Source organism: Eublepharis macularius, chromosome 18 (assembly GCF_028583425.1).
Source record: "Eublepharis macularius isolate TG4126 chromosome 18, MPM_Emac_v1.0, whole genome shotgun sequence".
In the NCBI taxonomy this organism is placed as follows: domain Eukaryota; kingdom Metazoa; phylum Chordata; class Lepidosauria; order Squamata; family Eublepharidae; genus Eublepharis; species Eublepharis macularius.
In genome coordinates this window covers 24,909,625-24,937,564 of record NC_072807.1, presented here as the reverse complement: position 1 = coordinate 24,937,564, position 27,940 = coordinate 24,909,625, and the positions used below count along the sequence as shown (strand labels likewise).

The window sequence follows — 27,940 nt, the reverse complement described above, 5'->3', positions numbered from 1 at the left end:
TCCAATGGACTCAGTGAAATCCTGTGCGGAGTTATTCATACTGTCAAGAGCAGCGTTCAGTACATGCTCAGAGGACTTATCTTCTCCAGCCAGCTCACACATCAGAAACTGATTTAGGAAAAACAGCTCTCAGGGTTTAGCTGTAGCCTCCAATTCTAGCTGAAATGCAGCACCGAAACAGCGGCATGCGATAAGACAATACGTATTGCTCAGATTTATGGTTATGACAAACAACAAGAATTCGGCGTCCTTTACAAAAATTTAGTTGTTTCAAAAGTTGTTACAGAGAGAAAAACTAACATTCTTTTGTACCAGTAAACAGTAATGTCCGAAACTGGAAGAAAACATTACGAAAGGAATTCTTCCTCCTTCTCTTGGATACTCTTGAAAGACGATACTCAGATCACTTTGGCTGGGAGCACTTTCCCAGAGCATTCCCCAAAGCCGACTCGATAACCATTTCCCTGGCAGTGGCCTGCAGGATGAGAAAACAAAGTTAGATAATCTTGCGGGCATGAACGGGGCCTTGTTTGTTGTGGCCCCAAAGTTGAGGAATGCGATCTCTGATAACATGGACATGGGGGGGGGGGGCATTAATGAATTCAGGGGCTTGCTGAATTTTTTTTAGAGGTTCATACTGATCTTTAGAAGTTTATACGGATGCCTGTGATTACGGGCTTTAGAACAGCATACCCCAAACTTTAGAAGGTAACCCTCGTGTTTCTGGCAAATTAGTGTTCTGGCTGGAAGGAGGTAAGCCCCTCAAAAAGCCATGCTGCTGCAAAAAGACTTCAGGAGGGGAAACGCACTCACAGAGCACTTGTGAAGTTTATAGCTAGCTAAACTCTTGATGAATAGTTCCGGGTTTATCTTATCGATCCTCTGCAAAGGTTAAGTGAATTTCTACAGAGTATCGAATGCATGAATCCATCATGGTCTGTAGGGGACAGAGGATCCAAATCACTCCTTTTTGGGAGAGGAGGGGAGGTTGCAGGGAAGACGGAAAGGCGATTTGGTTTCCTAGGACCTGGTCAGATCCAGAATAACGGGCAGAAGAGAATATTGAAAGATAATGAAGCAGAAAATCTTGTTTGTATGACATAACCTGCACAGATTGTCATTTCTTTTTTATGAGAGAGGCCGTGGCTCAATGGTAGACGCCTGCTTGGTATGCAGAAAGTCGTAGGTTCAATCTCTGGTTAACAGATTCAGGTAGCAGGTGATGTGACTACCTGAGACCCTGGACAGCAGTTGTTAGTCAGAGGAATGAGACCGACCTTAATAGACCAAGGGTCTAACACCATAGAAGGCCACTCCGTATGTTCACTTAAGCCTCCCCCTTGTGTTGGTATTTCAGTCTGAATTAGGCACCCAGGCTCCTCCTATTTAACCCCCCCCCCCAATACTCAGAGCCCACTCCCTCCACTCATACAGACTTGCCTGTGATAATGACTTCATCCCCATCTTGCAGAAATTTCCGGGACTGGCCATTCCCAAGGTCAATTGCTTTTGTTCCCTTCCAAGATAACTCCAACATGGAACCAAAATTTTCAGGATTCTGAAAGGGGAAGCGAGGACAGAAATGTAGCATTTGGGTATGCACGTGTTTGGGGCACGTACTGTACCTTTGGTACTACCGGCCTTCAAAACTCAAGAATACTCTGAGGTCCTAGGGCCAAAAAATCCTGCTATCGATTCAGTCAATTGATGTGCTTGGCTGATTTGCTTGGCTCTAATTGAATCCTTTGTTCTCTGGAAGATTGCCTACAGACTGCTTCTCTAGCTAATTCCTTTAAAGTCTAAGAGCAAACTGTTAAAACAAAGCAAAGCAAAACAAAAACAAAATCCAAAAATAACCCTAATCAAGGAAGAACAGGGGGGAAATCTAGGCACATCAAGGGCACACAGAAGGATTCTTTTTCTTGGAGGAAAAAAGCGACTCCCGTGTGCACCCTCTGCATGTTGCACTATTTTGAGGGGGTGGGGTTAATTCTTTTTAGAATTTTTTAGGAGCGGGGGTGAGTCACAGTTGTGTGGCACAGAAGGACACAAAGAAACATGGGAAATTAATTTCCCAGGGGACCCAGCTTCCCTGACACAGCGTGCACGTGCAGCATTTATGGGGGGGGGGAACCCCCCCCCAGATGAGTTAACCATTGTGCATCTCTGTTCAACTATAAAACGTAAATGACATCAGAATCACACAGGGAAGGGACGAAGGGGTTTAACCATTCAGGCAGCGCTTGGTTTTGTCAATTGACACCAGACTTCTAAGCTTTGGGTTTTAAAGGGAAACATACACCTTCTTTTCCCTTTCAAATGTTAACAGCAGAGCTGGTTTCGACTCACAAAACCAAGGGGCCGCTGATCCTGGGAACAGAACCTCCCAGATGGCAAAGGTCTACTGTATTTGCTGTTCACCACAAAAGGGACTCAGGTCCCCAAGTCCTGGAGCGCCAATGACATTACTGGTGTGCCTGGATCTAGAGGTCTCAAATTGCCTGGTCTAGACCTATTTCAAGCCAGATCTGGATCTCGGGCGGTCTGGGGTTCAAGCCAATCTGGACCCTCAGGTACACGATCGCCCCAAGTTAGTGTTGAAAATTTGGGTTTGGTGGCACTCCTCTCCGTCTCTACCCAAATGCACTTTGGATACGATGAGGGGTGCTAAAAATGCTTACAGGTCCGCTGATGGTTCCAGAGGCCAGGAGATCTCCGGGCCTGAGGTTGCAGCCATTGACGGTGTGATGGGCTAGCTGCTGTTTCATGGTCCAGTACATGTGCTAAAGGACAAAAACAGACGTGTTTCAAGGCACTGGTTACTCCAAGATCTTTACTCGGCACGTTTTGTTTCTCCCAAGTCATGCTAATAGAAAGAGAACAGTTGTCTGGGACATCCTTCCTCCAAGAGTCACACAACCCTTTACAGCAACAGAACTGCACTGCTGGGAGTAACATAGTTCAATGGGACACGCTGATTTGTTCCCCAAATCTATGGCCTGGTTACAGACACTGTGAGCAAAAGGCCAAGAAACCCATCATGCTCTCTTCCCCTTGCCATTCATGGTTGACAGCCAGCATTTTCGCATCCCTCCATGGTGCCACAGGACTTTCAATCCATTTGTCTTGTCCTGTAGGATGGGAGACCTCCAAGGAAGTACAGGATCTCTACACATAGGCAGACAATGTTAAAGCACTTCTTTTTGTCTCCTTCCTTGAAAACCTTATAGGGCTGCTATAAGTCAGCTGCGATTTGATGGCACTTTACACAGACACTAGAATAAATAGCTGCCGTTCACTTCTATAGCGAAAAACTAACCAAGGAGCAGCAAACAGCATCACTGGTGTGGGCTCAGAACCTGCTCCCTGGTTCTTGACATTGGAGAGCCCAATATCAGCTTCGGTTCTGCCCAAATAGTATTCACAAAAGCCCCGTTTCTTTCTTTTTGGTCATAAAAATGAATGGCCATTCCTTTCAAGGGAGAAAAATTAAGGGTTGATGGCGCCCTCTAGAGGACAGGGAAATACAGAACAATATCCTGAACTAGGGTCTTGGTAATGCGTAGGGTTGCCAATCTCAGGGTGAGGTCTGGAGAGCCCCCAAATTATAACTGATCTCCAGACTACAGAGATCGGTTCCTCAGGAGAAAAGAGCTGCTTTGGAAGGTGGGCTCCACAGCATCACATCCCGGCCAAGGTCCCCTCCCCCTAAACTCTGTTCTCTCCAGGCTGCACGTTCTCCAGCAATTTTCCAACTCAGAGCTGGCAACTCTAGTTGCGTATCCAGTTATTAAGCATCACACTAGATGTGACGGGGCCATTTATGTGCATCAAATTGACCTTTCACACGTAAAGGAAGGGGATATGGTGGGATAAATATTCTGGTTTTCCCTGGAAGCAACCTCACACGGGGCCTGAAGCTGGCATTTTCTACAAAAGCTTCCTCCCACTGCCGCTCTGAGCAGCAGCAAGCAATGAAGGTTGCTGGCAGGAGATCTCTCCTCACAATGAGTGACCTGGCAGTCTTGGTTACCAGCCTCCAGAGGGACATGAAGTTCTCAGAGTTAAGATCTCGATATTAGAGGCATCAGTTCCCCTGGAAGAAATGGCAGCCACTGAGGATGAACTCCGTGGCCTCACATCCCAAGCAAGCTCTTTCCTCCAAATTCTTCCCTAAACACTGGCCCAAATCTCCAGGAATTTCCCAAGCTAGAGTTGGTTTCCTTAGACTGTGACAGTTGCCTCCTCTCCTTAAAAAAAAATCAGAAGGAACTTTTTCATGGGCGGGGCGGGAGCAATCAAAACTGGCATCCCTCACTTGTAGTCTAGTGTGGTACAGTCAGGGCTTTTTTCCAGCAGGAACGCGGTGGAACGGAGTTCCGGAACCTCTTGAAAACGGTCACATGGCTGGTGGCCCTGCCCCCTGCTCTCCAGACAGAGGGGAGTTGAGATGGCCCTCCGCGCCGCTGGAGATCAAGGGGCGGGGCCACCAGCCATGTGACCGTTTTCGCCGAGGGCAACCCACTGAGTTCCACCACCTCTTTTCCCAGAAAAAAAGCCCTGGGTACAGTCCACCCTACCATCTCAAGCTTCTACCACCTCATTCTCCTGCCTCTATACTCCACATCTGAGCTGCAATTTTCTGCGCTTGCTGCAGTCCCAGAACAGTATCAGAGAACAGAAGTGGTGGTGCAGTGCAGTGGCTAGTGGTGGGCATATGTGGGACTCCAGCTCAAATCCCTGCCCAGCCAAGAATTTGATAAACAGCAACAGGCACAGGGAAATGTTTCTTACCTTAAAGTTCGAATGGCATATATTAGCTGGCTTGTTCATTCCCTCTCCTGGAAAAGAGATGGGGGACACAGGTGGATCAAGATTGGCTGAACGCTGTTTTTTCAATGGAAACCAAACACTTGTGCCCGGGCACATATCCCTCTCCTCCCCTTGTGCATAAAAAATCATGTGTGGTGTACATGACCCACAGTGTTACTCCATGTTTAAAAACCTGATCTATATCATCACAGTTTCCTGGGGTAAAGTGTAGATGACTGGGGAAAGCAACGGCAAACCGTCCCGGAACAAAAAAAGTCTGCCAAGAAAACGTCGTGAGGCGACGTCCCCCCCATGGGACAGTAATGACTTGGTGCTTGCACAGGGGACTACCTTTACCTTTTTTATATTATCAACAGTGGAATCAGCTGCCTAGGGATGTGGTGGGTCCCTCTCATTGGCAGTCTTCAAGTTGCGGCTGGATGAATACTTGTCAGGGATGCTTTAGGCTGTTCCTGCATTGGGCAGGGGGTTGGACTAGAAGGTCTGCAAGACCCCTTCCAACTCTATGATCTTTCTTTCCTTTTCTTGGTGAAGAAGAACAGTGCAAACCAGACAGCCATGCACAGGCCTGGGTGTCAAATACACAGCTTTTCCTCCATGAAAAACTGCAACCACCCAGTAACTATCTAACATGGGTCTGGGGTACTTAGTTACGAGTAATGGTCTTCAGCACAAAGAATATGTCTCTTATGTGTTAATTCCCACAGGGAAGCTTTCTCCATGCAGGATTCTTATCATGTGTGTAGGAGCTGTTATATTATCAAACTCCTGAGCAAAGAAGATCACTTTGGGGAACAAAAATGTATGAAGTGGGAGAATGGTACCTTTAATAGAGACAAAGAGGTTGATGTCAAAAGTATACGGCTGGTCATCACAGAGGTAAGGCAGAGGTTTAGGATCCTGAAAGAAGAGAAGTAGTGTTATAGCCGCTACACAGAATTATTTATTTAGGGCACTCTAATTCCACCCTTTCCTCAAGAAACTTCAGTTGGTTACACTGGTCTGTGCTCCTTCAGTTTATGCTCAACAACTCTGTGAGGTAGGTTAGGCTAAGAGTGTGCAACTGGCTCAAGGTCACCCAGCAAGCTTCCATGGCTGATGGCTGAGTGAGGATTCAAACCTGGGACTCTCAGATCCTAGTCCAACACTCTAACCACTACACCACGCTGGCTCTTCACGTAGGCAGGTTCATCCCGGCATCGTGATCTGCATGTGTGAATGAGTGATCAGACAGCCAGTGTCACAGGGAGAACTATGAGTTCTATTTAGAAAAATGATAAATCATCATAAACACCGAATGTGGCAAGTTGATAGTTAACATTGCTATAAAATTAATCCATCCCATCAGGGTTTTTTTCCAGCTGGAACATGATGGAATGGAGTTCCGGAACCTCTTGAAAATGGTCACATGGCTGGTGGCCCCGCCCCCTGATCTCCAGACAGAGGGGAGTTGAGATTGCCCTCCATGCCGCCGAGTGGCGCAGAGGGCAATCTCAACTCCCCTCTGTCTGGAGATCAGGGGGCGGGGCCACCGGCCATGTGACCATTTTCTCCAAGGGCAACCCACTGAGTTCCACCACCTCTTTTCCCAGAAAAAAAGCCCTGCATCTCATTTAAAAAACCATAGCATTCATCAAAAGTTCCATTTCAAAAGTGAAATTTGATAATATTCATGCATGATAATCCACTTCAGATGACAGTGGTGTCAATTACCAAAGTGTCACACATTTTTAAATTTTATATTCCCTTGTCAGGCCTGGCAACTTAGAAGACGAGTTCAGACTGTAGCCAACGGACACAGACTAGATTCAGCAGCTTTCTGCCCAGCCCAGACCCATATTGGCTCCTGGGTTACCGGACCCTTGTTGAGCTGGTGACCGCAGTACCACCATCTGGCCACCATTGTTGGTGGAGCTGGAGCACAATGAAAAACACACTAGTGGCTTCTCCTCTGCCAAACTACCACAACGGCATAAAAGTTGGGTGTTCGAATCCTCCTACTTGAGTCCTCAAAACAAGACGCCCAGTGCTGTCATAGCTTGTTCAGATGAGGTGGCGAGGAGGCCTCCAATGGGGAATCAAGTGTCACGCACGGTGCTTTAACACACATTTCCCTATCTGAAAGACAAGAAACATCTGCTCATGCGTTACTAACCTGGACGGGGTTTGGCAGTGCAAACGGTTGGAGAGCTTCCATCGTCACCACCCAGGGAGAGATGGTCGTACCAAAACTTTTGCCCAAAAACGGGCCCAGCGGAATGTACTCCCACTTCTGAATGTCACGAGCTGGACATTAATGAGAAGATGACAACAATATATTTATACCATACTATTTGAATACTATCTCGCTTGGGGAAAAAAAGGCTTGCTGACTATTTCAAATAAATCATTGACTCTTGCCCTCTACAATACTCTTCTAGGTGCATAGCTTTCTCTTTCACCAAGTATTTCTTCTCCTCTCGGGCTGCGTTCTCACAGAGACCATTAAGTGGGTACAATCCGACATGCCTTTCCTGTCTCCTCTTGTCCGCTGCCTCTTCTGGCCTTGCAACCTCCATTTCTAACCCTGCAATTTTTCTATTTGTCCTTCCCCAGACTTTTTGGCCACCCCTGCCCCTATATAGGACCTGAGTAGCTCAGCTAGTAACAACAGAGATGCTCGTGTCTGTCCCGTCCCTCTGTGACATCAGGCAAGCTCAACCAACCACAGCCAGAAATTTCCCCACCACCAAATCTCTTTATGCATTATAGATATTTCTACAGTAGCATCTACGGGCCAAGCTAGAAGCGACGAATTACACTTGAATGGCAAGTGAACAGACTCACATGTATTCCTCCCTGTTCATTTGCACTTCACGTGATTGCGTGGAGTGCAAGTGGAACACAAGTGGAGCGCAAGTGAACAGGGAGGAATACACGTGAGTCTGTTCACTTGCCATTCAAGTGTCATTCGTCACTTCTGGCTTGACCCTATGTATCTAATAGGCATGAGTGGTTCTGAGTGCAGATCAAAAATACTGGCACAACACAGTCATTGAAGCTATGGGAGATAGTTCTGGTAACCTGGAGGAAATCTCAGGTTTACAGGGGGGGGGAATTAAAATGAGGGGGAGAGAAAATACCCCCCCAAAAGTGAGATTTTGGTGTCATTCTGGTTTGACAATATCACGGATTAGTCCTCTCATTTGTGCAAAGTTTCCTCTTTTGAAATCACATGTGATTGCTTGGACTTTGAGGGCAACTTTCCACTGACATGAATGTTAAACTTAATAGCGTTCTGGTCCCCGCTCCCCATCGGCACAACAACATCTGTATCTTGCACCAGGTCTTGAGCCCATCTCAGAACCAAGCCCAGAGTCCCTACGCTCTGTGACCAACTACTCCAATGCACATCGACAACATCCAGAACCTCATTGCTACAGAGTGAGCACACACTTGCTCCATCAACACGAGGGTAGTTGAAGTAGCCCAGCATTCAAACATTTCCCCCTTTAGTTGCCTCCCTTATTTTCCTCTCCATATATCCCTATCTCGGATCTCTCTGGGGGCTTCTTCCCGGAGAACCGAAGCAGCGTCTCTTACCACTCCAGTCATTCATTAGGACCATCCCGAAGATGTGTTTGTGAGCTTCACCGATGGGCACAGCCTCTCCGAGTCTGTTTCCAGGCCCCACAAAGAATGCCTGAAAAGCAGTCGAAGATGCTAAAAAAAATGCCGTTTAAATAATGATAACATTTGATTTATATACTGCCCTTCAGGACAACATAATGCCACACTCAGAGCAGTTTACAAAGTGTGTTATTATTATCTTCACGACAATCACCCTGTGGGGTGGGCGGGGTTGAGAGAGCTCTGAGAGAGCTGTGACTGAGCCAAGGTCACCCAGCTGGCTTCAAGCAGAGGAGTGGGGAATCAAACCCGGCTCTCCAGATTAGAGTCCTGCCACTTTTAACCACTACACCAAACTGGCTCTCTTATACAAAGGCCCAAGAGATTGGTCATTAGGTGAGCTTGGGGGCTACAGAGAGGTGAGCATGCAACTTCTCTTCTTCATTCTCTTCCATTTTATTTGGCCTTCTCTCTACAAATGGGTAACGAAGGCTCATCAGCGCTTGGGAGGTTGTGGACCCAACACACTGAGGCAATGAAGCTGAAGGTATGGTGCCGAGGGGAGGAATTTCATAAACTGATTTGAACGAGCCAACCAGATTATTGGGGGCAGGAACTGATATGCAACTCAAGGCACAGCTACAGGGGAACATGCCAGAGGCTTCCCGGCATTCCTGAAGGGGGGCGGGGGCTAGAAATAAACTCCTACCATCTCTAACTCGATATCCAGAAGTTTGCAAGCACCGAACACTGGAGGCTTAGCTGGAATCAAAACAGGAAGAAACAACCAATAAGCACATTGTGAGCAGGAGGGAAATGCAACGGAGACTGAAAATACCTGACAAAGTGCCTTGCCGTACATGTATCAATTAACTTCTGTTTGTCAAAGTGGAGGCACATTTCAGCGGGATTTGACAAGACTCACCGTCATCAGGCCTCATTTGCCCCAATGGCCTCCATATTGGTGTCCCAGATACGACGACGGAAGAGGCACGGCCGTGATATCCAACAGGTAAGTGCAACCTTGGAAAAGACAGACACCCGCCAGCTTGGTACAGTCAAATCACAAAACTACAGAGCTACAGTTAGATGGCAAAATCGGGATGTGAGTCTGGGTTACAAACCCTGATCCACCCACCCTGCAGAGACCTGGCTGGTATCCTGGCCTGCGCTGTGGAATGAGCCAGAATGGCCGTGTTGCAAAACCAGAGCAGAATGCAAGAAGCTGCCTTATAATGAATCGGACTACTGGTCTAACAGGGTCAGTACGCTGACCGGCAGCAGCTCTCCGGGGTTTCAGGTAGAGGACTTTCACATCGCTTGTCACTGGAGATGCTGGGGATTGAATCTGGGACCTTCTGCTTTCCAAGAAGATGCCCAACCACCAAGTCACAGCTCCTCCGCTAGAACTGGAAGGGACCTCTAGGGTCATCTAGTCCAACCCCCTGCACAAGGCAGGAAATTCACAGCTACTTCCTCTTTCCTCCCCCGCACACAGTGATCCTTGCTCCATGCTCAGAAGATGGCAAAACACTGTCAGGATCCCTAGCTGAAGTGGCCTGGGGGAAATTGCTACCCGACTCCAAGTGGCGATTGGCATTACCCTGGACATGTAAGAAGGGGCCACGAGAACTAAGCACTGATGCAACCCTTCCTGCCCTCCCTCTCATGATCTGCCTAGGTTCCCAGAATCAGCATTGCTGTCAGATGGCCATCTAGCCTCTGCTTAAAAACCTCCAAAGAAGGAGAGCCCACCACCTCCCGAGGAAGCCTGTTCCACTGAGGGACCGCTTTAACTGTCAGGAAATTCTTTCTAATGTTTAGTGTAGTTAAGAATTCTGTCCAAACCCCTGACTTGACACCTTCATTGATGATTTCAAAGGCGCAGCTTCCACCATGCCATAGATTAGAACAGAGACATTTTTGAACCTCCCAATTTTCACACCAAAGACTGTTGCCAGAATTCCCCTCCCTTCCTGCTGATACGCACATTGCTCAAGCCCTTAGAGCTGTCTCTATTTAGCTTGTTCTTCTTATCGCTGTGATTTTGTTCTTTTGTTTGCATCAAACACATCCAAACAGTAGCTGACAATCAAATCAATAAAAATGCCCCAAAGTAGTTCAAAGATGACAACGCTATTAAAAAAACAGCAAGAGAGAACAGTGACATTAAAAAACAGAGAGGAAAACTTCAGCAGGGGACTAAAAAATATACAAAGCCTCAGTACCAAAAAAATTAGCTCGGACAAGGATTGCCCACCAGCAAAGCATGGTTAGCAAGCCCTGGCAAATTAAAGTGGTTTGAGGTGGTATCTGCAACTTTGAAGACTAACCTCCACTGATCTCAGAGCTGGAAAAGTGTATTATTTGATGAAAGATAGACTTGGAAAGATAGACTGAGGTGAAATCCCAATCCTTAACAAATGACAACACTAGCATTTCATGCCAACATAATTTTAATGCTACATCTCTCCCAAAACAGGGCCAGTGAGTTACCAGGGTCAGATACTGGAAAATAGGGGCAACTGGAACATACGAGAGCTAGTGTAGGGATAGAGTGTCGGAATAGGATCTGGGAGACCCAGGTTTGAATTCTCACTCTGCCCTGGAAGCTCGCCGGGTGACCTCAAGCCAGTCCCACAGGCTCAGCCTAACCTACCTCACAGGGATGTTGTGAAGATAAAATGGAGGAGAGAGGGACGAAGTAAGCCATTTGGGGTGCTCCTCAGAGAGAAAAGCAGGATATAAATGGAGTAAAGAAAACAAATAAACATGCAAGGGTTTGAAGCACGGCACAACTACAGTCTCCATGTTTACATCCAGACAGTACATTGCTCTCAGATTCCACCCATGCAGATCCAAAACTGCAAAACCAAGTGCAGCCTCAGGGCAACTGGTACTGACCAGTTAGGCATCAAGGCATTCTCCTTCCCTCTGAACATGATGCCGACGTTGGTAGCATGTTGCCAGGAGGAATAGAAATCTGTGTAATCTCCTGGAGGAAGAAATTTTTAAAAGTCACAGTTAACTTCATGGAACAGTTTGTTTGCATTCTGAAACTTTTACAGAACCCTGAAAAGCTGCAGGGAAAAAAACCCCATGAGATTATACGTGGGCTATGAAAACAGGTGGCAGTGGTACGGGGTGGGGTGAGAATTCGACATGTCTGTATCAGGTTTTCAGCAGTGATACTCATTCCTGGTCTGTGGTTTGCTTCCTGGGATTTTGCTTTCTCTTCTCAGTTTGTAAAACCAAAAATCCACTCTGAGTGAAGCGATTTTAATTCTATATACCATTCATTTACTGCCCTCTGGTGGCCTTCATGGGAAATGGTTTAATTTTCAGATAATTTCGATCAGCGCCTTTTCTGGATTTGGATGCAGAGGAGTTAGCCGTGTTAGTCTGTGGTAGCAAAATCAAAAAGAGTCCAGTAGCACCTTTAAGACTAACCAATTTTATTGTAGCATAAGCTTTCGAGAATCAAGTTCTCTTCGTCAGATGCATGGATGTTTCCATTTCTAATGTCAGATTTGTGTCCATTTATTCTTTTGCGTAGAGGTTGGCTGGTTTGTCCAATGTACAGAGCAGAAGGACATTGTTGGCACATGAGGGCATATATCAGATTGGAGGATGAGCAGCTGTAAGAGCCAGAGACAGTGTAGTTGATGCCATTGGGTCCTGTAATTGTATTCCCTGGGTAGATATAGGGGCAGAGCTGGCATCTGGGTCTGTTGCAGGGCCTGGTACCTGTGCTGGTGACTCTGCTGGCCGATTCATGATTGTAAGTGAGAAGTCGTTTAAGGTTGGGGGGCTGTTCCTCCCTCTCCCCCCCTAATTGCATCTTCTCTCTCCTCCCCTCCTCTTCTATATTTGACCAGTTTCTGTACCATGCATCTGACGAAGAGAACTTGATTCTCGAAAGCTTATGCTACAATAAAATTGGTTAGTCTTAAAGGTGCTACTGGACTCTTTTTGATTTTTCTGGATTTGGACTCTTTTGAGTAGATAAATGGATGATTAAAAGAGAAGTCAAGTGCCCCTAAAGCAGGGGCCACCAAACTTTTCAAAAGAGCTGCTGTAGCATAGTAGTTAAGTGGTTGGGCTGCAAATCAGCATCCTGCTGGTTTGAATCCCACTACTGCCCTGACCTCAGCAGGTGGCCTTGGGTAAGCCACTCCTCTCAGTGCTAGCTCCCAACCTGTATTGTAGGGATGATAACACTGACTGTCACCAGTCTGAATGGGCACGAATCTGTCTAGAAGAGCAGTATATAAGCACACTGAACACGGAGCAAATCCTGACATTGCATGTTTAGCCATTTTGGTTTGAGTGCCAGCGTAGGATCTATGAGACCCAGGTTCGAATCTCTACACTGTCAATAGGGTTGCCACCCTCCAGTTTGGGCCTGGAGATCTACCAGAATTACAGCAGCTCTCCAGATGACGAAGATCAGTCCCCCCAGAGAAAATGGCAGAGGATGGGCTAAATTCCAACCTTTCCTCTGGCGTGCTATTTTTTTACTTGCAGGATTTATTTATTTTTGTAAGTTCAAAAATGGAATTCTCTCAACTGCAGTCTGAACTGCTTTAAGGTTCCACAGCCTGCTGCATGCATTGTTTAAGTCACAGCCAGGATTTCCTCCAGCTGGAAACTTAGAGCAAAGAAATTAAGAGGCAGAAATGGACGTGGGGGAAATTCAGGACGCTTACCGATCTCAGCAGGAAGATGCATGTTAGCAGACGCTTGAGGGACAAATGCTCTGAGGAACAAAAAACAGGGAGAGAGAGGTTTACTTTTTCAGAAGAGAAAACCTGAGGCAGGTAAGAAAGTAATACTATAGAAAAAATGGTGGAAGCAGGGCCTTGCTCTCCTAAGACGAATAGAAACAGAGGGTGCTGCCCTGAACTTCTTAGAGTAGTGGTTTACAATGTTAATTGCTAGATGGATACTTTTAAAGCCAGTCTCCATTGGCTAAGTGTCAAAGATTGATTATCGAGCGTGTATCTATACCAAAATTCTGCAAAAACTATTCAAATAAACATAACTTCCATGGTTTCTCTCACATTGCAAAATTATTCTGCTTATCATGGTGTGTTTGTGTTTGTGTGTGGGGGGGAATGGTCCAAGGCATAGGAGCTTCATCCTCTGCTGCAACTCTTACTTAGCCACCCTCTGGCTTCTGAAATGCAGGAGGCATTGCAAGCATCACTTTGCAGCTAGGACTGGAGACCGAAGAAAAACAAAACCACCTTTGAAAGCCGAATTCCAAGGCCCGTAGCTACATTCCGTAGCATATCCTGGCCTCCCCCAAGTTCTTTTTACCTTTTGCGTAATTCCGCATCATCTCTCAGCGTCGGCTCGTCCGCAGAGAGCAGCTTTTGGAGAAAAGCCCTCGCCTCCCTCCAGGCTTCCCAGCCCAGTCCCATGAAATGGTTCAGGGTTGGCTGCAAAGGAGAGGAAAATTAAAGCCAATGCATGCTCTTCTCTTACCTACGCATGTGCTTGTGCATGGCTGGTGCAGCACAGTGCTGACTGACTGTGCATGGATGCACGAAAGAGAGGCCGCCAGACCAAGCCATTCTATTCAAAATCAAGCTTGCAATTCATGAACATTCATTAACCAATAGAATATGTCCATTCCATACCAGAAGGGTGGGAACAAGGACTATTGTTCAGAGGGATAGAATCTTCTTTGCAGAAGGTCCCCAGGTTCAGTCCCCAGTTAAAGGGATCAGGCAGTGAGTGATATGAAAGACAAGACCCTGGAGGCGGCCACAGTTGGTCGGAATAGACATCACTGATTACTGTATAAGACAGGTTCACGGCTACATTTTATTTTAGGGTAGAACTATAGCTTAGGGATAGAACACTTGTTTTGTACACAGAAGGTCCCAGGTTCAATCCCCGGCATCTCCAGTTTAAAAAGAATGAGGTATTAGATGCTGGAGAAGACCTCTCCTTAAGATCCTGGAGAGCTGCTTCCGATGAGAGTGGACAATACGAAGTTAGATGGACCAATGCATTCCAGTATATCAGTAGGGTGGTCAATAATAATAATAACATTCAATTTATATACCGCCCTTCAGGACAACTTAATGCCCACTCAGAGCAGTTTACAAAGTATGTCATTATTATCCCCACAACAACAAACACCCTGTGAGGTGGGTGGGGCTGAGAGAGCTCTGAGAGAGCTGTGACTGAGCCAAGGTCACCCAGCTGGCTTCAAGTGGAGGAGTGGGGAATCAAACCCGGCTCTCCAGATTAGCGTCCCGCACTCTTAACCACCACACCAAACTGGCTCTCTTACACTTTGAGGGACCAAAGATCACTATTTGGGGTTGCAATTTCTCTCTCCTCTGTTTCTCCATCTCCCCTGGAACACCACCCAAAGCCCAACCTAGTCGCAGGCAGTGTGGTCTCATTAAATACCTGATCGAAGACGTGGTGATGTTTTGAAAGGATCGGGCCATTGAACAGGTGCTTAACAGCGCTGAGATCCAGCACTTGGTTGCCGATGGCTACTCCGATCCTATGCCTGGGCTATAAGGAAAAGTCAAAAATCCTGGATGAGTTAACACTAAACACCATTTGCTTCTTCCAACCAACTCCAATTCCCATCACAATACATGTAAAGTTGCTGGCCAGTGTGTAGATGATGAAAGCTGTATTAAGGAGCTGTCTACAGACAAAATAGGGGCCTTTGCTTACTCACAGAGCTCCCCAGGTGTGCAGCAAAATAGGACTCTGTAACTTAACCCCCCACCATCCAAAAAAAGCAGGCATGAGGAGGAATGGAAATACTCCAGAGGGAACAGGACGTCGGAAGAAGCCAAATGTCCAAATGTCCATGAAAGGGAAGAAAATGGTGGTGGAGAAAGAGGGGCACTTTCTGATGATTACACAGCGGGGAGATTTCAGGGAGGAGGGGTGGGATTTTCTCACCTTCTCCCCAACTTGCAACCTCTATAGAATTCAGACTTGTTAGGAAAGAACTTGAGAGTATTGCTGATCACATAGTTTTAATTAGGTATTATGTTTTATTTACAAAATTTATACCCCACCTTTCTGACCTCATAATGGACATGAAGGTGGCTAATAAATTAAAAACATACATAATAAAACCACATGTGGATAACCATTAAAACTAACCAAGCTGTACACTTCGTAATGAGTGACTATGGGAGAGTAACAGACTGTTGCAGCTCCCTGAAAGCGGAAGGAGGAGGGGCGAGAGAAGACAATTGGAGGCAAGCCAAGGTCATCTTTGACCTTGAAAACCTGATCCTAAAATGTTTGTTTAGCTGCATTCCTGCAAACAGACAAGTTAATTTTAACCTGCAGGCTGTCCTTTCAGTCATAGGCTCCTATTTTCTAGCACACGGTTGAGTTACTGTCCTCATTTTTGCCTTTTGGGAATGCTCTTTTAAAAAGTTAATGCATACACTCCGAGTTAATTTTTCTTCCCCTTTCAGAACCTCAAAGTTAAAAATCTGGGCGGGAAGGAACTCTAATGCACAGCGTGCATTTATAGCAATGTGTCCGCAGGGCCCTTAAGGCACCATAAAGTGCGCAGCCTGCCAGTGGCATAATCTATCCCTCCCCTTTTATCTTGACAACACCCCTGCGAAGTAGGCTGTGTGGAGACTGATTGGCCCCAAGGTCAGTTAGTAAGCTTCATGGCAAAACGGAGATTGTGAACATGGGTATTCCTCGTCCGAATTTAACATGCTAACCACTACACCATACGGTTCTATATTATAGGACAATGATATTTTCTCCTAGAATAATTTTAACTCACAGAACACCCTTTGATTTTAAGACCTATATACCAGACTGACATTCCTGCAATGGTTGGTTTTTCCACAAACATCTTGGAAACTGGGAAATTTCCCTCAGGTAGTTTTACTACAGTCTGTACTGATCTAGACAGTAATAATTGCTTAGTGTGTTTGTGCAACAGATGGACCAGAACCAGCCATGTTCCGACCGAGGAGTGAGGCTTCTCCAGCAATGATTCTTGATGCACCAATAGGAGAGTTAGATATTAATGCTTTTTGCAATGAATTGTAGATTTAGCCTAATGAACTAAAAAGGATAAAAGAGCACCCCCATTTTCACCTCTGATAAGGAGAATGGCATGTTAGCTCTGCCGCTGCACAAGAGAAGACAAAATCGGGCCTCTCTCTTGATATAAATGCATCTGCGTAATGGGGTCTGATGAAGCAAGCGCTCTGGTTTACCAAAGCTGACACTGGAATAAATTTTGTTAGTCTCTGAATTGCTCCCAGGAGTCCCATTTTATTTCGCTGCCCTTGGCTACCTGGACACAAATTGTTCTGACGTTGTTTGCTTTATTTCTCTTAGCGGAGTATCATTGCCAGAAGAAAACACACTCATCCCCTACGCCTTTGAATCACACATTACCGGTTTTATCCCTAAGCTTTGTTGTTTTTCTATCATTTGCTGTTTTCTGCAAGGTCTAAGCTCCTTTGTACTTGAACCGGCATTTTTATACTGCTTTTTAAAATAAAGAGGTGTTCGGAGGGGAATGGATTACTCTCAGACCTTTGCTTAATTAGCTGCTGTTAATTTCTCCTTTTCCAGATATTTGCGGGCTTTGTTTTACAATAGATCTGTCTCCCCGCAGCCCCATTTTTCAAGGTCTTACAAGGAGAAGTTTTAAACTGGAACTTTATACTAGATACAAGGGGGTTGATATGATCAAAGAGTCAGACTGGACACCCAGGTTCAAATCCCCTTGTGTAGCTCACTGGGTGACCTTCAGTCAGTCGCACTACCTCTGCTTAGCCTACTTCACAGGGTTGTTGTGAAGATAACACAGAAGGAGATGACATAGGCCTCCCCCAAAGTGCTTGAAGGAAGGGTGGGATAAAAATGTAAGAAATATTTACCCATGGTGTCGTTCTAATTCCTTCCACCCCACCATCCAACTCTGTCAAACTCAGAGCCAAGCTACAAGTGACGCCTGACACAGGTTGGACACTTGTCAGCTTCCCTCAAGTTTTGATGGGAAATGTAGGCATCCTGGTCTTGCAGCTGTAATGGAGAGCCAAGCTGTAAAACCAGGGCGCCTACATTTCCCATCAAAACTCGAGGGAAGCTGACAAGCGTCCAACCTGTGTAAGGTGTCCCTTGTAGCTTGGCTCTCAGATCTCTGTTCAGGCAGGGCTAAATCTCTTCCTGCCCCCTTCAGCATCCCTGGAGCCTGTCAACAGCAGAGGATTCTGGGACTCTCCTGACCGGAGGCCAGGTCTTCTGTTCATACCAGCCACTAGCTTAGCCTGTGGCATCTTGCCCTGCTTTGAGGAGGTATCTTAAAGAGTAAATCCAGCTACACCTTGCAGGGAAAGAGCCCAGCTAGGGGTAAACTGTTGGTGGTGGAGCTGCTTTCCAACCACGACAACCCCCCTGAAAATTTCCCATGGAATCTCAAGTTTTCTGGGACCACGGTTTAAAAACCAGTTTTGCACAAATTGGGAACCAATAAAACACACATGCATAAGAGAGGATATTCATCAGGGAAGGAAGGGAAAGGGGACGGGAAAGAAAGAAAGAAAGAAAGGAAGGAAGGAAGGAAGGAAGGGATGGAGAGGGATTCAGGACCGACCAAGCTGGAGAATCCGTTTGCAAATACAAAGTCAAAGGCGGAGGGGAAATACAAGAACGCTTAACTGTTCAAGCTTAGGCAACATTAAAACGCACCCCAGGAAAAAGCTTCCAGTCACTTCCCGCCCCGATGGCTGCAGTAGCTAAAAGTTAGGGAGGGGCTTACTTGGTCCTTGGTGGAAAAAACCCCGTAGGGCAGGTTCTGAATGGGGAAATCCGAATTCTCGTCCACGTGAATAAAAGACATTTCCAGTCGCCTTCGCAGCCCCAGCAAGAAGAAGAAAACTCGCCAGATGTTGCCTTTGACTCTCGGGGCATTGAACAAGCCGCTCCCCCTTGCGTTACCGAAGCCAATCCGCGCTCGCCTTGCCGAGCCCACCCTTTCCCGAGGCTGAGGCCGTTAATGAACTCCACAGGTCCGCCTGACTCAGCAGCAGCCCGGAAAGTCTGCGAAGACGTGGCCAGACTCGCCCGCCTCTTGCAGACTTCCTCGGGGCGGAGCGCTTCGCGTTGCCAGCAATGCCTAGAGGGCGAGACAGCGTAGCACGAAAGGCAGCAGCAGGGCACATCTGCGCAGAGGTCCTTCAGCCAGGGGTGCAACTCGCGACGTCTTTGTTTTGCGCCAGCCTTGCACAACCAAATCTAGTTCCCCAGACCACGTCTCATTCTGTTTATCAATTGGACGGTGGTAAATAGGAATAGCCTCTTGTGAGGCGGGGTTGGGGCAAACACGACCTGTCCCTCCCCACCACGAACCTTGCCTTTGCCGGAAACTTAAGAGCCACTATACACAAGAGATCTTGCACAGAATGCTCAAGTGACACTTTCTGTGAGTCCCTCTAGAAGAGAGATCTTACAGTGTAGGGAGATGCAATGTTAGCTGGAAGCCTAGTTTAAAAAGACAGACAGCTGAGAGCTCTTCAGGGAGTTTGTTAATTTCATCTTCGCCTAGGGGAAGGGGAGGTGAAATTGACAGAGCCTTAAGGGAGGCAAGAGGAAATTAACAAACCCTCTGAGGAGTGATCTTTGCCTGCTCTATAGAGAGGGTAAATTGACTGAACCTTTGTCTTTGTCTTTTTAAACTAGGCTTCCCGGCTAACATGGCATCTCCCTACACTTGAGCGTCCTGGTGTAAGAGGTCCTTTGTAAAGAGATGTGTGGTCTTATATTCAAATGTACTCGTCTCCCTAGCGGTGTACGTGTATCCACAAAGGGAGAACAAGTGTAAGATCTTTCACTTGATCATACCCATGTAAGATGTCTTGTGTAGAGACATTACAGATAGCAGCCATACGCAGGTTACACTCTGGCCTGCAATGTTTTATACTGGCTTACCTCAACAGGGCTGCCGGAAGGATGTCCGCGGATGGTTTTGAACATGAAAGCATCAAAGAAGCTCTTCTCTCGTCTCTACTCCAGTCCAGGGAACTACAGATTTCAGACTGCTTTCTTGGCACATCTCATGCACACACATCCCCTTTTGTTTTCTGTACTTTCAATCTGAAGGAAGAAACTGAAAAGCTTCTTTTGACTTCTGAATGGCTATTTTAAAAGATGCAATGGAATGGTAATTCTTCAGCCGAATCAAAGTTGTTGTTTTTTAAAACCCCAGTGGTTTCACTACCAGCTTTAAAGAGAGTGGACCTTCAACAGGAGAGCAGTTTTGTAGGCAGAAGCCATTTCTAGCCTCCCATTTCTAGATTTTACTAGCCAAGAAAGGGCAGGAGTCCAGGGCAAGCGGTAAGCCCCATGAACCTGAGAAGAGACCTCAAGAATATCCATTGGATCACAGCCCAAGTCAGATAGAATGAGAGTGATTTTATCCACAAAGCGTTTCACAGAGAGAGCCACAGAGGGTCTTATGACCCTTTCTGCAGACTAAGAAGAAAAATACTCCTTACCAGTCAAAGCATCGTGGGATAGTTCTGCATTAAGTGCCACAATGGCATGGCTACTTCTTCCCTATCATGGAGCAGGCTCTAAAAGGAGCTCCACATGTGTTTGGTCATTTCCACTAAGGGCCAAGCTACAAGTGACGCCTGACACAGGTTGGACACTTGTCAGCTTCCCTCAAGTTTTGATGGGAAATGTAGGCATCCTGGTCTTGCAGCTTGGCTCTCCGACTGCTGTCCAATAGACTTTTCAACTGTCGCTTGTCCAACATTCCGCCAAGCTGCCTACATTTCCCATCAAAACTTGACGGAAGCTGACAAGTGTCCAACCTCTGTCATTCTTCACTTGTAGTTTGGCACTGAGTCTCTTCCTCCACCACCATTCTAGTCATCTTTCTTAACTGCTTCATGCCCCTTCCATGAGCAGAGGCACATAGAAAAGGACTTTAGCAGCAAACATCTATCTGATGTGAGGTCTCCTGGTACTAGAGACCAATTGATTCTTTGATGTCTTACCAAGAAAATCCTCCAAAGCTGCCAGGAAGCCGTCACTCTTGGGGACACATTAAACATGACTCCCACCAGCGCGGGAGCTGTGAACTGCCATTAATGGCACCAGGTATGATCTATCCGTCAGAAAAAGGAACTATTTCATCTCATGACTTCCTATCCTCGACAGAACTCCAAATCCACATTACACTGAATTATGTGCCTGAAGCCAGATACGGAGACAACCCCACCAAAGGTATGGCAGATATGAAACCCTAAAGCCTATTGGCACTTTAAAGACTAACGTTATTTATTCCAGCATAAGCTTTTGTAAGTCAGACTTTGCTTCCTCAGATGCATCTCAATTGCATCTGAGGAATTAAGCTCGGATTCACAAAAGTTCATGTTGGAATAAATGTTCATAGCCTTTTAAAGTGCCACTGGATTTCTGTTCGGTTTTGCTACAACAGACTAACACAGCTGCCCCTTTGGACTTGTCATGAAATCCCCAGCCTCTCCAGGGGTCCCCGTCCCCCCCTTCTCCAGTCCTGAATCTATCACAGGACTCCCAGACATGAACTGGAGTTCTACATCGAAGCTGAAGGCCACAGGCTCAGTGATCAAGCACAAACTTTGCATGAACAATCCTGACATTATCAGGATTACCAGATTTCTTTGAGGCCTGAAAGATGAACAAACTTTATCCAACCGACAAAAAACAGGCAAGGCACACACGATTGCCTCCAAGTCCCAATTTTTAAAAATTTTATTTAATCAAAGTTAAAGACGTGGATGAACATAAATACAATACAGTTAAAACTTCATATCATTCTTCATATTGGTGTACATAAAGACCCGATAACATAAACCCCAAGGAAACCTGCAGTCGGCAATGAAGTGCAGACAACTCCCTCAACCACACACACGCGCACATGGGCAGGGAAAGACCCCCCCAGAAGTTATCTTTCAAAAGGAAAAAATATCCATACGAACTTTAGAATCTCAGCGCACACACGCACGCACGCACACACACTCATTACAAATGATTCATACATAAATAGGTAGTGGGTGCAAACAAGCTATTATGCTAATGTATGTATAAACCTTTGTTAATGGAAAAAAACCAAAAAAAAACAAGCAGCCGTAATGATTAAAATACATTCAGTTACTGATCGCTAGTTGTGCCATACGAGGAGTTATCAAAAAAGGGAAATCGTGCTGCAGAAGAAAAAAAGCTATATACAAAGAAAGTTAACGGCCAGGTAAATGCATGCATGTCCTGTAGGGGTGGGTGGGGGGGTGGGGGGGAAGCACTGCCGCGTTGCCATTATAGCTCTGTGGTGGATTATAAAAGCCCTCTGCACTCAACTAAAGTAAAAACGGTATTAAAAAGGATAATACTTGTATAGCAATGGTATTCGCTCAACAGCCCGTAAGGGACACACGCAGTGAACAGCATAGGTGTCATATGCCTGCTTAAAGTCTTCAGCTGTAGGAAAAGAAATCTGTAATGAAGTAAGTGTTTGGTTCATGTTCTAAAAGGAAAAAAAATAAAGATCTATGTATTTTGATGACATGCATGATTCGAGATACACGTCCCTATGTTCCTGATAACTAAGGGGAAGGCGGGAGGGGGAAGAAGCTCAAGTCAATTTCATCTGCAGACGGTCAGAAATTTTAATATTCCACCCAGGGTAGCAGTTCAAATCTTCTGAATCTTTTCACCGACGACGACAGGATTCTCTTTTCTGATTTTCTCAGCCGCGTCAGCTTTGTAATTGTAAGAGCAACTGTGGACGTCTGAGTAACGGTGTACACCACAGAATACGTTTCCGCACCTGCATTCAAACCCTGTGGAGAAGATTGCAGGGACTAAGGATATGCAATATTAGGTAGTACAAGGATGTTTTTAGAAGTTCTTGCTTGTTTCCATCCCCACCCTCTCAAGAACGTGAACAAACCAACGGTACGCCCATCCCCAGCCTATTTCAGTGACAGAAGCTAGCCTGGATCGGTGGGTGCCAACTGGCCTAATTTGTTGCAAGACCAAGCTAAGAAAAAAATGTTCATGCTACGGTTCACTCAGCTGAAGAAACTTTAGCCAGGTAACTATAGGACTTTTAGTTGGATTAGTCATGGTTTCATTGGATTTTTGATAAAAGTGTACATGTGTCAAAGCAGCTGTTCTAGAAGAGGCATTCCTTCTTCTCTCCAATGCCAGGAGGAATACCTCTTCTAAGATGGCACTGGTTATCTTCAGCATTTGTAACTTACCTTTACTTACTTTTTAAAATACTATGGATATTTGCATTCAGAGCTTTTTCACATCTGGGAATGCACTTTATAAATCCAATTGAAATTGATCCAATGTACTTTAAGAGGTGAACAATACCATCTAACGCATTTGACGTTTACACTCAATTTCAAATCTCCATGCTCTGAGTTGCTCAAATCCTCTTATGTGTAATATATATAAAAATCCTGACACTGTAATCGTTCTTCCCATTGTGTTGAGGCTATAGCTTGGTGCATACCAAAGTTCCAGAGTTTAATAACGGCCTGTTATCCATGTAGGTAAACTTGGACAGTTTACAGGGTACATTCCACAGCTTTATTAGAACTTAAAATCCACCGGAATCTTATTTCTGTATTTAAGAGGAATCTCAAATTCAGATCGTTCTTAGCCCATCCAACACCTTTTATGCATATCAGCTGACCACAATACAATAAAACATGATGGAAAAGCATAATACATGGCAGTATTGGAGACAAACAACCCACCCTCCAGTTTCTCAACATTTTAGTAGAGTCTTTATAGATACTGCAGGGGCATCTTGTTTCAAATAAACTGAGCTATTATTTATTTGCCACAATGCTAACATTTTAAGCCCTATAAGAATGGACACATTACAAGAGGAAGCAATATAAGCCTGTATGCTTATACCAATCCGTAGAACATATAAAACAGGGTGGTTTAGAAGTGGCTTTTTATAAAAGGGAATTAGGGTTATGCTTAATATATATGAAATTTTAGGTAGCTTGCATTGCTTTGCTCATTTTATATACTGTTGCATTATTTCTCTGATTTTCAGTTTTGCAGCACTATTATATGTTCCTTACTGTTTATACCACCTCTGTTAAGTATCCTGCCATGAAAACCCCACCAGGGGTCGCCATAAGTCAGCTATGATTTGACGGCACTCTCCACCACTACAGTTTATACTATGTATTGTATTGTTTTCGGAGTGCCATTCTCTTATTTTGTGACAGTTTCATCACTTCGTATTACTTCGTAATACAATTGTATTACTTTGTATTTTATTCCTCTTACTGCATTGTTTATAATGTACTCTGAGTCTCAGTGAGAAAGATAACTATAAATGAATAAGTAAGTAAATGAGACGTACCCTAGGAATTATATTCTTCTTTACGATGGCTGTTTTTTTCCCCCAGCTAGAAAAATATAGCCCCTAGCTGATGATTTCACAATCCAGATTCTTCTTGGTAGACAGAGGGGATAGACTTGGGGGCTGGCAGATGCTGACCCCCAAAATGCAGCTCTTCTATTGAATTGCAGTCACTGAGAAAACATAATCCAAGTTCGAGGCTCTTTCCCCTCAGAGGAAGGTGTCCGTGAAATTACACGCATGCTTTTTTCAAAAAGAATACACAACCTTTAGGTTGAAAGAGACTGGTAAGTAAGCACCAAGCCTTGCTTTGAACTAGCAGCTGTTAACACCTCCAGGTAGATCTGGCCTCACTGTTTTCATTCCACAAGTTCAGTTTTCATCAACTTACCAGTGAGACCAACCTTCTTCCGGCACATGAAGCAACGAGATTTTTTCTGTTTTGGTTTGTCAAGCGACTTCTCTTGTTCTTCAGAGGAGGGCTCCGCATTATCGGATGCTGAAGCTAAGAGAGGGGGGGAAATCCAAACAAGTTTTTCAAAAACGGGCAGAGACAAAGCCCAGAAAATGTTGAAGTCCATTTTGCAATTTCAGATCCTGTAGGTCTGCAAACAAATTCTCCTTCACGCTCACGGGCATGGCCTCCACCTAGAACTTAAGATTTGTCTTTATCGCACAGCAGCATTTCCTCTAGGAAAGGTGTACGTGGATTCTTTTTATGCCTCCCGTATAGCCACGAGAATTAATTATTTTTTAAAAGTTGACTTTAAGTTTTGGTATCGCTGGAGAAGCAAGACAGAAACAGCTGCAAAAAACGCTTTCTTCCAATGCATTCTTGCCTGGAAAATGGCCCCCCTACCTGGACGTGACCGATCTGAACATCTAGATCCATTCCATGGTGACGTTGAGACTAGACTACTGTAATTCACTCTACATAGGTCTCCCCTCGAAGCCAACTCACAAATTCTATGTACTGTAGAACGTTGCAGCAGTTATTGAAAAAAGCTAAATGGAGCACGTGTATTACTCCCATTCTGCCATTGCACCATTTGCTCTCCATCAGTTACTGGACGTATACCTTGAGTATTGGCTATCACATACAAAGCCCTTCATAGCCTTGGGCCCTTATATATGTAGAACCACCTATTTCCCTATGCTCCACCACAGCAGCTTCGCTCATCTGAGCAGGGCCTTCTGCAGGGGCCACCCTGCAAATGGGCAAAATCAACAACGGCCTGTATATGGCATTCTCCATTGTGGCCCCAACCTTATGGAATGGCCTGCTCGGTGAGATCAGGAAGGTTTCCACTCTCCTGGCGTTCCACAAACTATGAAAACTTGAAGTATTGAGGAGGGCATTCTTACCCAGATAATAGAGCTATATTATTAGCATATAGAGCTACAGTATAGCTCCATTACCTGATGCATTAAAGCATCAGAAAGATGCTTTAATGAAGGGAAAAGGACTGTGAACTATATCACTGTGTACGGTAAGCATTATCTGTTGCTATGTGTATTATGCTAGTATGTAATTTCTGCTTCGTTTAACATGTCATCTTAATACTTATGCTTTGTTTTAACTGTGTTTCTGATTTCTGCAATCATAGTCCTATTACATTGCTTATTTGATGCCCTGCTCTGTTCACTGTATTGACTCACACTGTATAATCCAGCTTTGATCCTCAGTGAGAAAGGCAGACTATAAAGTAAATAAATACACTTTTTTTAAAAAAAACTGGGGCGAAATTTTCATCCATGAGACCTTAAACTGCTCATATGAATAACTATGGTCATAAAAAAGATCAGTCTACAAAATGCCTGCATAGCGTTCAACTCTTGCCTTCAGTCCACCAAGCCTAACGCAGCCCAAGCTCAGTAACAACACAGATAAAACTTGCTGTTTTGTGCAGTTTCCCTAATGCTGCTGACGGATCCAGTAAGGCACAGGCCTGTGTTATGGATTAATGAATCACAAAATGCTATGCCTGTGATGTGGAACTTGCATTTTAAAAAGCCTTTAGGAACGGGGGCTGTAGTAAGGAGGGGAATGGGCAAGACTGAGCTAAACAGCTTCCTGGACACACCCTAAAGCACACACTCTATCTCCCAAGTGTTCTGTGTCCCCCCAAGGGGGCTTTGGACTCTTTATTTCTCAGGCAGCAATGCCTCCAGTTATACAATAAACCTATCTGGAAATGTAAGGCTACTTCCAAAAGGAGACTGTGATATAGCACAGGAGTCTGTTATTTAACTCATACCCCAACTTTCTTCCCAGTGCAGCTTGCAAAGTTCTCTTCCATTTTATCCTCATAACAACCCTGTGAGGTAGGTTACGTTGAAAGCATGCAACTGGCCCAAGGCTCCCCAGTGAGTTTCCACGGCAGACTGGGGGTCTGAAACTGGGCCTCCCAGATCCTAGGATGATGCTCTAGCCGCTAGACCACGGGGGCTCGCTTCAAAAGAGGAAGGGAGGAAGGGTCAAAACATGCCACTGGGCAGGTGCAGGGATGTGTATGCTATCTAAAGGCAGCTGATCTCCCTCACAGTTTTCTCTAAAGGCTTTGGAAACTGGGCTGGGCTAATGCAGCTGCTGAAATTTAAAACATGGTATATAGAGGGTTTCTATCATCACTGCTTGCAGCAGTAATAAACAAATTAACAAAAGCAGAATGACTAAAAAAAACAAAAGCACGCTGGATTTGTCGCTGCAACTCAGCAATGCCACCTCCCCCCCCACCGCACCCCCCCCCCCAAATCTGTGCTTGCTTCAGTGTTTTCCTTGCTAAGGACAATCACTACAGTAGGGTCGAACCCATTTCAATTTGTCAAGTCAGTTCATCCTATCGATTAAGCTGGTGGGTTTCTATTTCCCAGATGTCAGAGGACAGAAATGAGAACAACCGTGCTACCCAGGGGAAGACAGATTTTTAGAACTTGAAGACTTAAAGCCACAGCATTTTCACAAATATTTTCAAATATACAGGAAAGAAAGTATTACAATATGAACAGGGTAGGAGGAGCAAAGGGGAAGAGCCCTCAGTGATGCGCAAATAAATTAATGTTAAAACCTTCTCATTGGAAAGGCATAAAGGAAGAGAGAGGCAAGGACTGCATATGCTTTGAATACACACAAAAGAATTTGACAAATTAGGTAGGGGATGCAAAACTGCATAATTTTGCATGTAATTTATTAGTCTCTTCTACTATTTTCTGCATAAATATATTCTGGTTTTGCAATTCACAGGGAAGGGTGAATGAGCTACGCACAGAATGAAGCCTTACTTAAATTACTGTAAATCATATGTGGCTAACTCAGATTTGGGATTTCAGCAAGCATTGAGCACACCGCAGCATCTCTATGCAGCCATTAGGGCTATAACGCTCCTTTTTACAAATGAAAACCAAGCATCTTGGGATGCAAATATGACTTTCTACATTTTTGTGTTGCAGTTTGGCACACACACACACAACACATGTGACCATATTTATACAGCTTTAATGGAAGGATGGGGGGAAAGTAACTAATGTCCCAGGAGGGAACATGGTTGCATTTAAAAAAAAAACACAACCCTTTGCAAAGGCACATGTAACCATTAGGACTAAAACATGGTGTGTTGACAGATTCAGAACAGCCCCTACCTAAAAATAAATGACACAAAATTGAGAATTCCATAAATTGGACCGGACCCTTATTCTATTTCATAGTGCAGCCAGTGTGGGCTAATGGGTAGACTATGTTGGACTAGGATCTGGGAGTCGCAAGTTCAAATCCCCCACTCAGTCATGAAAGTTTCTGGGTGACCTTGGGCTAGACTCACACTCTCAGCCTAAATTACCTCACAGGGCTGTTGAGAGGATAAAATGGGGAAGAATATACCCCTTCTTTCTTCCGTTGGGAAGAAAGAAGGGGTATAAATGACATAAAAATTTATGAAATCAAATAATGGATGCATTAGAAACACGTGATTTCAAAGAAAGGACTTGGGCCCTAGACTTGGATGCAGACTAGACGTTTCTGTAGGATCAAGGACTTCCACTCACGGAGTATAATTTTCCTCCCGTGGCAGCCCCAAATGCCCCCTG

The 27,940-nt window shown here is 45.2% G+C and overlaps 2 protein-coding genes across 4 annotated transcripts in view; both read right to left on the bottom strand.

The window, feature by feature from the left end:
- Window positions 1–247: 247 nt before the first annotated feature.
- On the bottom strand, window positions 248–18,378 carry FAH (fumarylacetoacetate hydrolase). Its single transcript, XM_055002975.1, has 14 exons — window positions 18,236–18,378; window positions 14,872–14,982; window positions 13,765–13,886; window positions 13,152–13,201; window positions 11,347–11,437; window positions 9,368–9,465; window positions 9,152–9,204; window positions 8,416–8,515; window positions 6,989–7,119; window positions 5,658–5,733; window positions 4,795–4,841; window positions 2,682–2,783; window positions 1,441–1,558; window positions 248–475 (listed from the first exon to the last, which is right to left on the bottom strand). Exons 1-14 carry the CDS (start codon window positions 18,314–18,316, stop codon window positions 399–401), a joined length of 1,257 nt encoding a protein of 418 aa, XP_054858950.1. The 5' UTR covers window positions 18,317–18,378; the 3' UTR covers window positions 248–398.
- Window positions 18,379–21,187: 2,809 nt separating this feature from the next.
- The window catches only part of ZFAND6 (zinc finger AN1-type containing 6), a 54,270-nt gene continuing 47,517 nt past the window's right edge, over window positions 21,188–27,940 (bottom strand). For all 3 annotated transcript variants that reach the window (XM_055003005.1, XM_055003007.1, XM_055003006.1), the window contains 2 exons: window positions 24,249–24,362; window positions 21,188–22,301 (listed from right to left, as the gene is read on the bottom strand). In XM_055003005.1, coding sequence (XP_054858980.1) covers window positions 22,153–22,301; window positions 24,249–24,362 — 263 coding nt within the window. In that variant the 3' untranslated portion in view covers window positions 21,188–22,152. The remainder of the gene's footprint in view (window positions 22,302–24,248; window positions 24,363–27,940) is intronic.